This window comes from Notamacropus eugenii, chromosome 1, assembly GCF_028372415.1.
Source record: "Notamacropus eugenii isolate mMacEug1 chromosome 1, mMacEug1.pri_v2, whole genome shotgun sequence".
Lineage (NCBI taxonomy): Eukaryota > Metazoa > Chordata > Mammalia > Diprotodontia > Macropodidae > Notamacropus > Notamacropus eugenii.
Genome location: NC_092872.1, coordinates 23410778 through 23423245, shown reverse-complemented (window position 1 = coordinate 23423245; position 12468 = coordinate 23410778). Strand labels below are relative to the sequence as shown.

The 12468-nt window shown below is 38.0% G+C and overlaps 1 protein-coding gene across 20 annotated transcripts in view; it reads left to right on the top strand.

Moving 5' to 3' along the window:
- The window catches only part of FKTN (fukutin), a 108094-nt gene extending 101656 nt beyond the window's left edge, over positions 1–6438 (top strand). For all 20 annotated transcript variants that reach the window (XM_072655362.1, XM_072655466.1, XM_072655437.1 and 17 more), the window contains one exon: positions 2248–6438. In XM_072655362.1, coding sequence (XP_072511463.1) covers positions 2248–2617 — 370 coding nt within the window. In that variant the 3' untranslated portion in view covers positions 2618–6438. The remainder of the gene's footprint in view (positions 1–2247) is intronic.
- Positions 6439–12468: the final 6030 nt, after the last annotated feature.

Sequence of the window (12468 nt, the reverse complement as noted above, 5' to 3'; positions counted from 1 at the left end):
TAAATACTTAATAAACTTGAGTATTTTTTTCTTGTTATTTTAATTGAATTTTTATAGGAATATGAATGTTGGTGTTTGCCTACCATTATGCACATTTACACATACACATATATAATCTCAAAATTTTCTTATCTTTATAAATAGGCAAATACCAAAGTATACATTCCCATAAAAATGAAAATTAAAAATAATAGGGAAAGAATTCTCAAATACAACAACTATCCTATTTCCTTTCTGTTCTATACTTAAGGAGTGACAATATGGAACCAATGACTGTTTCCCTTCCTACCTCTACCCCAAACCCCTTAGCTGGGCTATATAGTCCATTCCCTAAACCTCTTGGAGTCACTAAACTCAGACTTAAGCCCCTCTTAAACTGAACCACTAGTTTCTCCCTTGGTTCTTTCACTTAAGCACCATGAAAAACTTTGCAGATGCACACAAACCCTAGATCTGCTCAGTATGATGGTCTTTTTCTGCTCTTTGTGTGAAGATGAAATCTTATAGAAAATTGGAGCAGGAAAGGACTTTAGAATCATGGATTTATAACTGGAAAGGCCCTCAGAGGCCATCTAGAGCCTGCTCCTAATTTTACCAATGAGAAAACAGGCCCAGTTACACATGTCTATTTCACCTAGCTAGTCGGTGACAAATCTAGGGTTCAGATCTTCAAATGCACAATGTCAAAATGACAGGAAGGAGGTCATCAGAGGGTTGCATGGATGCCTTATGGTAAGCTCATGGAGGACATGACTAGGTTTTTCTGCATCATTGGAACCAGATGACCCATGGTTCCATTTGAGCTTTGAAGTCTTGGAATCAGAACAGAGATAACTTGTTTTACAGATGAGGTTCAGGGATGCCAGGCTCCCCAAGGTCACACAGTTAATGGAAGAGTAGAACAAGACTCCAGGTTTCCTGTCTTCCAGTCCATTCTTCTCTCTACTACACTGAATTTTTCATTCCTGTTGTGATGTTTGAAAAGGTAAAAGAGAGCCATCTGTGTAATTTAAGCATTTTATTAATAAAGCCGGCAAGTTATTAATAAAAGGATGATCATTTGGCCATCTTTCTTAGACCACAGATAATCTCACAGTTTATACCCGTGAAAATGGATATAAATAGCAATCAAATCTAATTGGATTGGGAAGGTATTTCTGTACCAGACCATCCATAGCTTTGGGCTATTAATTCAAAGAACTGATAAACCCACCCAAACCTGAGCAGAACACAATAGATTAAAGTCCTTTCATGGTTGGGTGGGGTCTGACCAAGGAGAAGAAGAAAGTCAATGTAATCTCATTATCAGTAATGTCCTTCAAGAAAAGGGAACTTTTTAAAATGAGGAATTTAGGAAAGGAGGAGAGCCTCTAAATCTCCCCCTGGTTATTGGTTATTAACAATTATTTCTCACATCAAGACTTTTACATTTTGAACCTTAAATGTCTCAGTCACTTATACTCTGGGAGCCTCAGTTTCCTCATGCAAAAAACCCAACAACTCTGTGATCTACCCTCCCTGCCAATTGGTGTTGTTGTTGTGTTTGTCCTTCGTTCTCCAAGAGGACCATGACATCAAGATGAAGACATGACTTGCAGTTGACTTTGATTTGAATGAGGGAGGGCTGTGCAAGGTCATCAGCCTCAGGGGTTCTTGAGTAGAAGGGTTGCATCATGTAAGTGATGAGTTAAAGAGATTACCCAGGGGGCAGAAGAAGTGGGAAGGATGAGCTAAATAGAGGTGAAACTACATTTAGAAAGACCAGATATTTAAAACCCTGCTGAGTTGTACACAGTTATGATAGTCTAGCTGGTAAAAAATGAAGCTGGAATTATGTTTTTGGCAGTGGGTGGGGAGACAGGTGAAGGAGAGGGAAAGAGTCAAGAGAATTTTGAGGTTTGAGCCTGAATGGCTAAAAGGATGGGGGTGCCATTAACAGAAATTGGGAAGTTGGTGGGAGGAGCAGGTTTTAGGGGGCAGCTGAATTCAAGTTAAGGAACCTGAATTTCAGGTACTATGAATTCATGCAAGCAGAAAGATATGAGCTATGTTCAGCCATAAGGAGCTCTTGGAAAACATTGGGAATGGAGAATCTGTATGGAAACCAGTGTTCTCTTGGAGCAGCAATGAACACAATCGTGTCAGGTGAATTGGGGCCTGGCATATCTTCCCCCAAGGCTGCCAAAGAGCTGCCAGCCTTCTTGCTTGGTTCTCCTGGTCTGTCTTTTTTTTTTTTTCCTACCTCAGGAAGTCAGAGATGGCCAGGAAGATCCTCACAAACACCAGGGAGAGGTGGAGGCAGCAAAATGTCAACAATGCCTTTGCCAGGCTGAGGAAGCTCATCCCTACTCACCCCCCAGATAAAAAGCTGAGCAAGAATGAAACTCTGCGTCTAGCAATGAGGTACATCAACTTCCTTGCCACTGTCCTGGGGGAGCAAGACCTGCCACAGATGGGAGTGGCACCTCATGGGAGCGTCTTGGGACTATTACAGCAAGTGCCCTGCTTGCCGAGCCTAGAGGACATGAGTCCCCTTGGAGACTCTAGGGCTCCCTCACCTGAGTCAGACAACCACCTCCCAGAGTGCTGGCCAGAACCTTCAGTTACAGAGCACTGAGCAGGGAGAAGTCCCTCCACCCCCACTTCTTCACCCATCCACCAAAGCAACCTATTGTTCAATAGCCTTATTTGGCTCCATAGTTTGTTTCACAAATAAACTGTAAAATATGATGTTACACAGGCACAATACTTATTGAAACCTTTGATTATATAAATCTAATTTCCATTTTTTCAAGAGTTCTTAACTTGGAGTCTCTGAACTTTAACAAGAAAAACTGATATTTGTATTCCAATGTAATTGTTTTTCTTTGTAATCCTACATATTTTATTTTATGAATTTAAAACCTTATTCTGAGAAAGGGTCCATAGGCTTCACCAGACTACCAAAGTGGTCCATGACCCAAAAAGGGTTAAGAACTCCTGATTTAGAAGGGAAAATGGATTATTCACTTGACCAGTGGTTTAGAGAGATGAACAGACAATGCTTCAGCAATAGCAGGTTTTTAAAACAAGTTACACCTGAGCAAATAAACTCAAAATTTATTCCTAGAGAGAATAAGTTGAGACAGCTGTTTAAAAACAGAAGCACCAGTGTGATAACTATATATGGTTTATGTCTTTGTTGACTAAGAGGACCTTCCTACTTCATAGATATGTGGTAGATGATGTCTGTCATCGTAAAGGAAGAATATTAGAGTCCCCCAAACTGGACGGGGCTTTAAAGGCCACCTTGTCTGGTAACCCTCATCATTTTACAGATCATCAGAAATTGGGGGGACCCAGAGAGGTGAAATGGTTTGTACAGTTAGTAAGTAGCAGAACTGAGATTTGATCCAAAGTTTTCTCCAAGTCTTTAATTCTTCTTCCAGCTTCCTACAGAAATCAGACCCAATTTTTTTTTTTTTTGTGGTTAGTAATTCATTAATTATCAAATTCCTTGATTTCATGTATTGTTAGTATCTTAAAGCATTAATTGAGCCTGGGGCCCCTATCATGAGGTATAAGCAAGTATAACATATGAGAGGGTATTCCAGTGCTACACTCTACTGACTAGAAAGCACTTCATGTAAATATTAAATGATTGGAGTTGTAAAAGAATACTGTAATTCATTGATTTGCTAGCTTTTCTTCCTTACGACGGAACATGAACTCAGTCCTTACGAAGATCCAATACGACCATGTACGTAGAGTACATTGCAGACCTTAAATCATTGTGTAAATGTGAGCTATTATCTTTATTACTGTAACAGAGCAAGCAAGGTAATCTCATGAATCTGGCAGAATTCACTGTAGTGTGCCACCCTTGAACCTAGATTCTAAGATGAATCGCCCTGCTCAACACGGAATACAAATCATTTCATTTGACCGTCTCTGTGACATTTTGTTTCCCTCAAGTTTTTGGCAATCCAGTGGTTGTTTTTTTTTAAAGACCTTCTGAACTGCCAGTAGGAAACTGATAGATTTAAGATTAGAGATTTCTATTTTATACATAATATCTGAACTTAAATTTCCTGTCACTATAGAAAGAAAGTAATTTATTTTGGGGAGAACAAAGTGAGCCTTACATCTTCATTTCCTTAGTGTAGCCATCAGAAAAAGACTGAATGAGGTGTCCTCCCCAAACAAGAAATTGTTTCTGACACTATTTGACACCTGCCCAAGTAGCTGCCATATGAAACAAGTTTTCTGTCAAAGTTATTGATAAATGCATTAGAGTTTTTCCCCAGGAAAAGCATGAAAGACAATGGATTTTCTTCAAAATGTGCATTCTGGTGAAGATCTTTATGTGAACTAAACTTTGTCCAAAAAATTATTCATTACCCAATTGTTTGATTTCAAACCTTAAAGACTGGATGCATTCCCTGTCTTGATAAGAACCTCTCATTTGTTATGAAGTCAGCCCAGCACTTGGGTGCTGTTCTAATCTTTATAGGATTTTTCAAATCTCACTGTACTTTTAATTTGTATCTGAGGAAGATGGAAAGTCTCATTGTACAGATAAAGAGGAGATGATATGACCTGCTAAGAATCAGCCCAATTTTACATTCTTCAGAATGTGGACCTCACTAGTGAGATGGAAATGCAGATGTAGCCACACTTTTATGTAAGGGGTATATTGCAAAAAGTTATGTGGAAACTGAATTTCTGTAAGTTGAATTATATTGTTTGCTCTAGAGGAAATGGCTTTTTAGTGGTATCTTGAATCCTTTGGTAAAACACAGAATTTGTTAATAATATGATTCATTATCTCATAATGATCTGTTTTGTAAGTTTAGATTTTTGTATGTTGTCATGGCTGTATTTAAAACACCTTCCAGCTGTACCCCAAAGAGAGGCAGATGCTTTCCATGCTTCCTAATTCATATCAAAATGCATGACAAACAGGGATAGTTTAGATTTTCTTTTTTGCCCCAATTATTGGATATATATATATATATCTCCTGTTTGCAGGATTTATAAATCTCATAATCCTTTACTAGTAATAAAGTACGAATTTATAGTAAATTGAAATCAGTTAATTTCTTCTTTTCTAAAAGTCTTAATGATTGGATTGCAGCCTCTTATGTGGGGCCAGTATCTCGGAATTTACCAATTGGGTAAGAGTCTGAAAGGGGAAATCTGCTAAGGTATCAGATCTGTAGTCCTAAATATGCAATCAAGAATCAGAATCTAAACTAGTGCAGTCAGAAATTAAAGTACAAACATTAAGCATTTATTACCTGCAAATTACTGTATTAGGCTCTAGAAGAGATAACAAGCTTAGATTGTAGAATCTTTGCTTTCATCTACTTTGAGGGTGGGGATGTGTGGAATAAATATAATTACAATGTACAATATTACACAAATGCTTTAGAGGGCTACAAAGCAAAGTTCTATGTGGATTCATGCAGTATGGTGGTTTAGTCGTGTCCTACTCTTTGTGGACTTTTTTGGGGGGTTTTCTTGGCAAAGATACTGGAGTGGTTTGCCATTTCCTTCTCCAGATCATTTTAAACCCTGATGCAAATAGGGTTACGTGACTTGCCCAGGGTCATGTAGCAAGTGTCTGAGGACAAACTTGAACTCAGAAGATGAGTATTCTTGGTTCCAGTTCTGGGATTCTAATCACTGCCCTAGCTGCCGCCTAGCTGCCCTACATGTAGTATAGCATGTAGAGCACTAAATTTGGAGTCACAGGAACTAAGTTCAAATACCCATCCTCCATTTACTGTAAGGGTAACTTTGGAAAAAATAATACTTAACCTCTCTGGGTCTCAGATTCTTCAATGATAACATGACGGTTAGACTAGATGGTCTCTAAAGTCCCTCCTAGAGCTAAATCTATGATCTTTCTTTTAGCAAAGTCTGAGAAGGCTTCCTGGAGAAGGCTGAATTTGTGTTCAACTTTAAAGAACTCTCAGTTCCTATGAATCCCTCAGATCTCAAGATCTCATATGGTTAAGGTGAAAGGTTATAATTGAGACCTGTTTGGCTATTGGCAGGCAGCATTGTTTTGGATTAGTTAATTGTTCAGTCAAAATTGCCATCATCTATATAAATCCTGTCTAAGCTTTTGGGTGAAGAAATACTGTGCTTGCAAAAATCGATTTTCCCTGGTAATGTATTCCAGAAAATGTATCTGTTTTAATAAGCCTAAAAAAAAGACAAAAGGATTCAGTCAAACACCTTTTCTTTTATATACCTTTCCAAAAGAATGGCATTGTCATTTTGTAACCATGTTTATTTTTATTTAACTGATTTCTGTGCTCTGTGGTTTACTTGTGATTAACTGTATTGACCAAAGATTCTGTTTGTGGATCTATTTTGTGAATTATGCTATTTAACTCTTAATTTATTCTGAATAAATTATTTCAAGAATTGTTCTTATTTTTAAAATCACACACAAGACATCTTTACATATTAGGATTTATTAAGTGTTATACTGGGATTCAACCAACATTTATAAAATGCCTATTATGTGAAGGCATCACTAGAAACTACGTGGCACAAGGATCCAGCCCACTGGAAACCTATAATCTAATAGAATTATAGCTAGCATTTCTGGAAGTCAATGGGAGGAGTAGAGGAGCTTGGAGCCCAGGATATAAGGATGGGGGTGGGGGTGGGAGTGGGAAAGAACATCACCTTGGGGGACATCACGTTGTGGTGGGAGACAGAAATCCTGGGATAACTAGGAGGCAATTTTTGAAAAGGTTGCTGACTGAAAAAGGGCAGAAATGTCCAGGTTTTATCAGTGCATGGCTTTATCTCTTGGTTTAGGTCAATCAATATCTGGTAGATAAGCTATAGGCCCACCTGGGAATGCAAGTTCAGAAATAGTAAATTAGCCAATGGCAACAGCTACAAAGCAAAGCCATGGAAAGACAAGACCAGAAATGGTCTATTGACTGAAGTCAAATGGCACAGGTCCCATGAGAGTCAGGTAGAAGGGGTGATCTTTTCATCAACGGGCCAGCCAGTCAATCAAATTACACTCTATGGAATCTGCTTCAGGGATCCATCCAGAAAGAGAGGAGATAAGAAATCTAGCAGCTTCTACTGGGGCTAGATTTCCCCAGGTAAGTAGAAGGCAGGATCAGACTGAAAGTTTTGAAGCCCAGATGGGGAAGAATTGTTTCTTGCTTGGAGTATGGGGGTGGGGCAGGAGAGGTTTTTCCAGGGCCCAAACCATGGATTGAAGGTATAGTTATTTGAGATTGCTGAGCTGGAGAGGTAGGAAGAAAACCCTTGTTTATACTCTAGACTTCTGTATACAAATACTGAGAGCTGAAGAAAATCAACAAACATTTGTTCAGTACTTGTTAGGAACAAGGGACTGTCCTGTTACTTACCTTGATCTCGCCTTAGAAATTTACCCTGAGTCTTGGATTACCCATTCAGGGTGACAGACTAGAGGAAAGGCTTTTGCAGCCCCTATTATGAAGTCAGGTCCACTTATTTCAGGTTCACCACCTGAAATATTCTATAGCCGTGGTTCCCAAAGTGTGGTCCAAGGTCCCCAAGGATGCCCAAGACCCTTTGGTAGGTTCCTAAGATCAAACCTATTTTTATAATAATAGTAAGATGTTATTTGCTTATTAAAACACTCTCCCCTTTTCCAACTATATATTCACATGAAGTCAGATTTTCTTTTTATACTTCAACCAAAATAACAACATAACATTGAATGCAGAAACAAATATGAAAATCCAGTTATCTTCTTTAAGGTATATTCTACAAAAAAAAAGTATGTAAAACAACACTACTCCTTTTGCTATTTTTTTGTTTTTGAAAATATAATTTATTACATAAAACTTGTTTATGTTAACATGTAATAGATTTATTATTGTTATATCTAAATGAATTACTATTTTAAAAATTATCAGTTTTAATTTCTAATATGGTAAATATTGATAGATGTAGCCCACATAAATAAGAACCCTTTGGGGTCTTCAATAATTTTTAGGAATGTAAAGGGGTCTTCAGATCAAAAAAATTGAGAACCGCTGCTTTACAGAAACACGAGTAGGGGTGGGAAAAGCAAGAAATTCCTTTAATCATTTTTATGTTTCCCAATAATATTTTAATGGTCAGGACTGTGAACCAAAATGCACTGGGGAAAACTGAAGTCTTGTAGGCTTCTCAAGATGAGAAAGGAAGCTGAGAGGATATCTGCCACCATTGCTCCCTGGCCCAAAATATGCAAAACACATATTGTCATTGTAGTAGGAGGCAAAGCTTCAGGGTATCTCTCTGTTTCAGCACCCTGCTCAGTTATTCCTGTGTTTGATGAGAGTTTCTGTCTCACCTCCCACCAGGTGCTCTGCAAAGGTTGTTCTCCAGTCAGCTTCCACGATCTAGTAGCATTATCACCTATTGAAGTCTACTTGGGCTTGTGGGCTTATAGTTCCTAAAGAATTTATGACCCCTGTATCGGTGTAGCAAACTATTGTGTAATCACTTCTGGTATCTTGTTTGGCATCACAGTTAAGTTTATCAGTGTATAATTAACAGGACAGCCCTTTGTCATAATAAGTTAAATCTCTCACATGACAATCCTTCAAATTCTGGTAGACAGATATCAGATCTCTGTTAAGTCTTCTTTCCTCCAAGTTGAGCATCTTTTCCTTCACCTAGATTTCATATGACATGAAATCAAGGCTCTTCACCATCTTGGTGGCTTCCCCTTCCACAAATTGTCTCCAGTTCATCAATTTCCCTCCTAAAATATGATATCTTGAACTGGACGCAATACTACAGATGCACTCTGCCTAGGACAAAGTATAGCAGACCCACGACCTCTGTAGTCCTGGATACTACACATTTTTTAATATAATCTAAGAATGCATTAACTTATCACACAGACATTTTGTTAAGATCATCATAATAATGAGCCCAGCTCATCAAAAGAATAGTAAATTATATCTAGTATACTCTATATAAGAAGGCAGGGATTTCAGCACACATTTTTAGAAATATTTACATCCCAAATGTTTAAAACAAGGGGGTCAGTTTTAATTATCTTCCAAATTCCCTCACATTGAATAGTGGATATGAGTGATGCTACTGCTGCCACTCATGCCACAAATTCTAGTGCCTCCATGCCCAGGCAGCTCTAAGCAGCTCAGGAGCTTGCCAAGCAGATCTAGAATCTGACCAGGATTCACGGTTGTAGTTTCCTAATGTTGAGATTTCTGCATGGGGGAGGGAGAGGGGGAGGGCACAAGGACACAAAACTCAAAATAAATCTTAGTATTTCCACCTGCCCTCACAGTCTCTTGAATAAAGTGCCAGTGCTTCTGTACACTCCTTCATGGATACTACTTTTAGGATTAACCCTTTCCCTTTTTTTCATTAGTGCCTCTTTCCTCCTACTTACCCTTTTACTGAAAATATACCAAACTTTTTCAGCAAACACCTCTTGAGAACATTAACCATGAGAAAATGTCTTGATGAGTAACACCAGGAAATAATGGCAGATAAATGCTCCAGAAGCCTCAGGAACACAGTTGAGTTTGCCTCTGCCCAACAGCCCCAGACTAACATCTGGAGTCAAAATTCAGAGGTGTACATGTCAATGTGGGACAGTGGGTGCTGGATAAATGAAACATTATTGCTGCAGGTTTCTCATCTAAAACGTGAAGGGGTTAGACTGAAGAATTGCTAAGGTCCCTTCCAGCTCTGACCTTCAATGTATGAGAGACACTTCTGTTAATGATCCCTAATAATCCTGATTCTTTTATAAAAGATTGACATCAACATGACACACATATGGGCAGAATTCTCATAAAACTAAATAGAAAACATTTCTCAAAGGTTTATTTTGCATAAAAGTGTCATTAAAAAGCAAATCAACTCTGTCCCTTGCAACACCTGGCTTATCATCAGACTGAACCTCTTGGAAATTGTTGAAGGTGGCTCAGTTGATAAAATAAGTATAATGAATGCACCACTGACTTTTGCTCCTTCTAGACTGAAAGATGAAAGGGCTATGGGAGAATGAACAGCTTAACTGATGACCTGCAGGTCAGAGGGCAGTTCAAAGTCGGGGCCTTAAAGCAAGAGCTCGGATTCAGGGCCAGCTCTACAAGGCCGATGACAATGCAGAGGAGGGAGGATGGAAAGTAGCAGGTGGTAAGAAAGGAATGTCAAGTAATGAATGCCAGTGAAGGGATCAGGGGGAATATTCTTTAGGCAAAAATCCCACACTTTCTGAAATGCATTATTTAAAACCATTGCTGATTTCTGTGTTGGTGCTAGACATATCCCTGAATACATGAACACCGGAAGCAGGGATACCAGTCCATTTTCTCTTTTGTTGATGATAGACTATCATGATGATATTGCAAAGAGAGCAAGGCGTCTCATTAATCCTCATACACATAATAATAGGTTGCATTTATACAAGACTTTAACTCTTACTAAATATTTTCCACAAAACCACCTTGTAAAGTTGGTTGGGAAGATTTATTATCCCCATTTTGTGGCTAAGAAAGCCATTCAGAATAACCAATAATCAGAAAAACTAAAATTAAAACTTGGTAGAACAAATGCAGCCTTCAAGGCTCTTCTTCAATGATGTGTCTCCCATGCATATGTTAAAATCATACAAGAGTCCTTGACAGATGCAATCATGAAGATAATTATGTTCAGCAATCCTCTGATTATCATATCAAATGAAGCATAAAATGAGTAGACATATGTTTGGTTACTGTGTTAGCCAATGTAATGGAGAGAAGCAAAATCCAAATAGGATTCCCCATGGATGGAAAGGTTCTCCATATGCTCTTATTTGAAGCTGAAATTGTCCTCATGGCATCAGGTCTTGGAACACTACAAAACTTCCTTGATGAAATCTGTAATTACTCAAAAGAGCTGTCTGGAAAAATGAAAAGTATAAAAAATGCTTATTGCAAATTACACCAAGCATTTGGATGGATGGTCCATTAAACTAGTTCATCAGTAGAGGAGTCTTTGTCGGGAATAGTAGATAGAAAAGCTGGGTTCACAGTTAAATAGGAGATCAGTGTGAAGGATACTGGGGTAATTGTACAGTGATTCCAACATTTATATAGCATGTCTCTTTTCCAGTCTTCTCTGTGTGATCATTGTCCCTCCACTTATGTGTAGATGTACCCAGGGTTCCATTCTGGGTCATATTCTCTCTCTACACTTTCAGTGTTGGTTTGATTCCTCAATTCTCATTAATTTGAGCATCATCTCTATGTAGAAGTGCTAGGAGTCATAACTATTGCCAAATGAAACTCAATTAGAAATGAAATTAAAATTTCCTTTAAATTAAAATGAACTTCAGTGTTCAGGAGAATAAATGATGAACGATGACATTTATTTTCCTTCCAATTGTAGTGGTTCTCCCCTAATATTTCATTTTTCATCATTGTGTGGTAATCTATGTACCTATATGAAGTGATGGGAGTTTTTTAAGAAAAATGTTATTGATGTTTTATGTTTTTTTATATGGTTATTTTTCAATGAACCTTCCAACCTTTAACCTCCATTTAACTCTTCCATGTAGCAACAATAAAAAAGCAAACAAGTGAAAACACCTTGCAAAACCAATTGACAAGACAACCACAATGGACAAGGCCACGCATGATGCTCTGAGAGGAGAGAATTTGACTCTTGAGGACCAAGACCAGTAATTGCAACACATCTGACTTCAACTGCTATGCAGCATTGTTTTTATTCACATTACTTTAATTATTTTTGTGTAGATGGTTCTCTTGGATAAGATTGCTTTGATCTGAATCAGTTCATATATGTGTTCCCATGTTTCTGTGAATTTCTCATATTTATTGTTTCTTGAAGCTTAATAATATTCCTCTTCATTCTATGAAAGCTATATAGAGTTTTCTTCTCTCCTAAACTGCTCCGCATTGCTATTAGACAATTCTAAGCAGATATCCTGTGAATGTTTTAAACTCAAATGTTCCAGACAAGACTCATTGTCTTTTCCTCAAATCCTCTCTTCTTTCTAACTTTCCTTTAAAAAAAAATGAGTCAGTATGACGTAATAGATAGGGGGAGGGAGAAGGAGGCATTTCTATAGTGCCTACTATGTGCTAGGAACTGTGTTAAGCATTTCTATAAATTCTACCTCATTTATTCCTCACAATCCTTTTACAGTTGAACAAATCGAGGCAAAAAGAGTTTTAAGTGATGTGTTCAGGTTCACACAGCTAATAAGATGGTCTCAGAGCCAGAAAACTTGGTTTTGGTTTTTGCTACTAGAAAGAGAAATGGTCTGAATATTTTGTAATATCTAGAAGTGTTCTTTCTGCGTTTGGTTTCCTTGAGAGTACATACCCATTAGTGGGATTATTGGATGAAGGGATATAGATAATTGACTTTTCTCATATAACTAAAAGCTATTTTGGGGAACATTTGCAGGGTTTTAAGCAGTTAAAT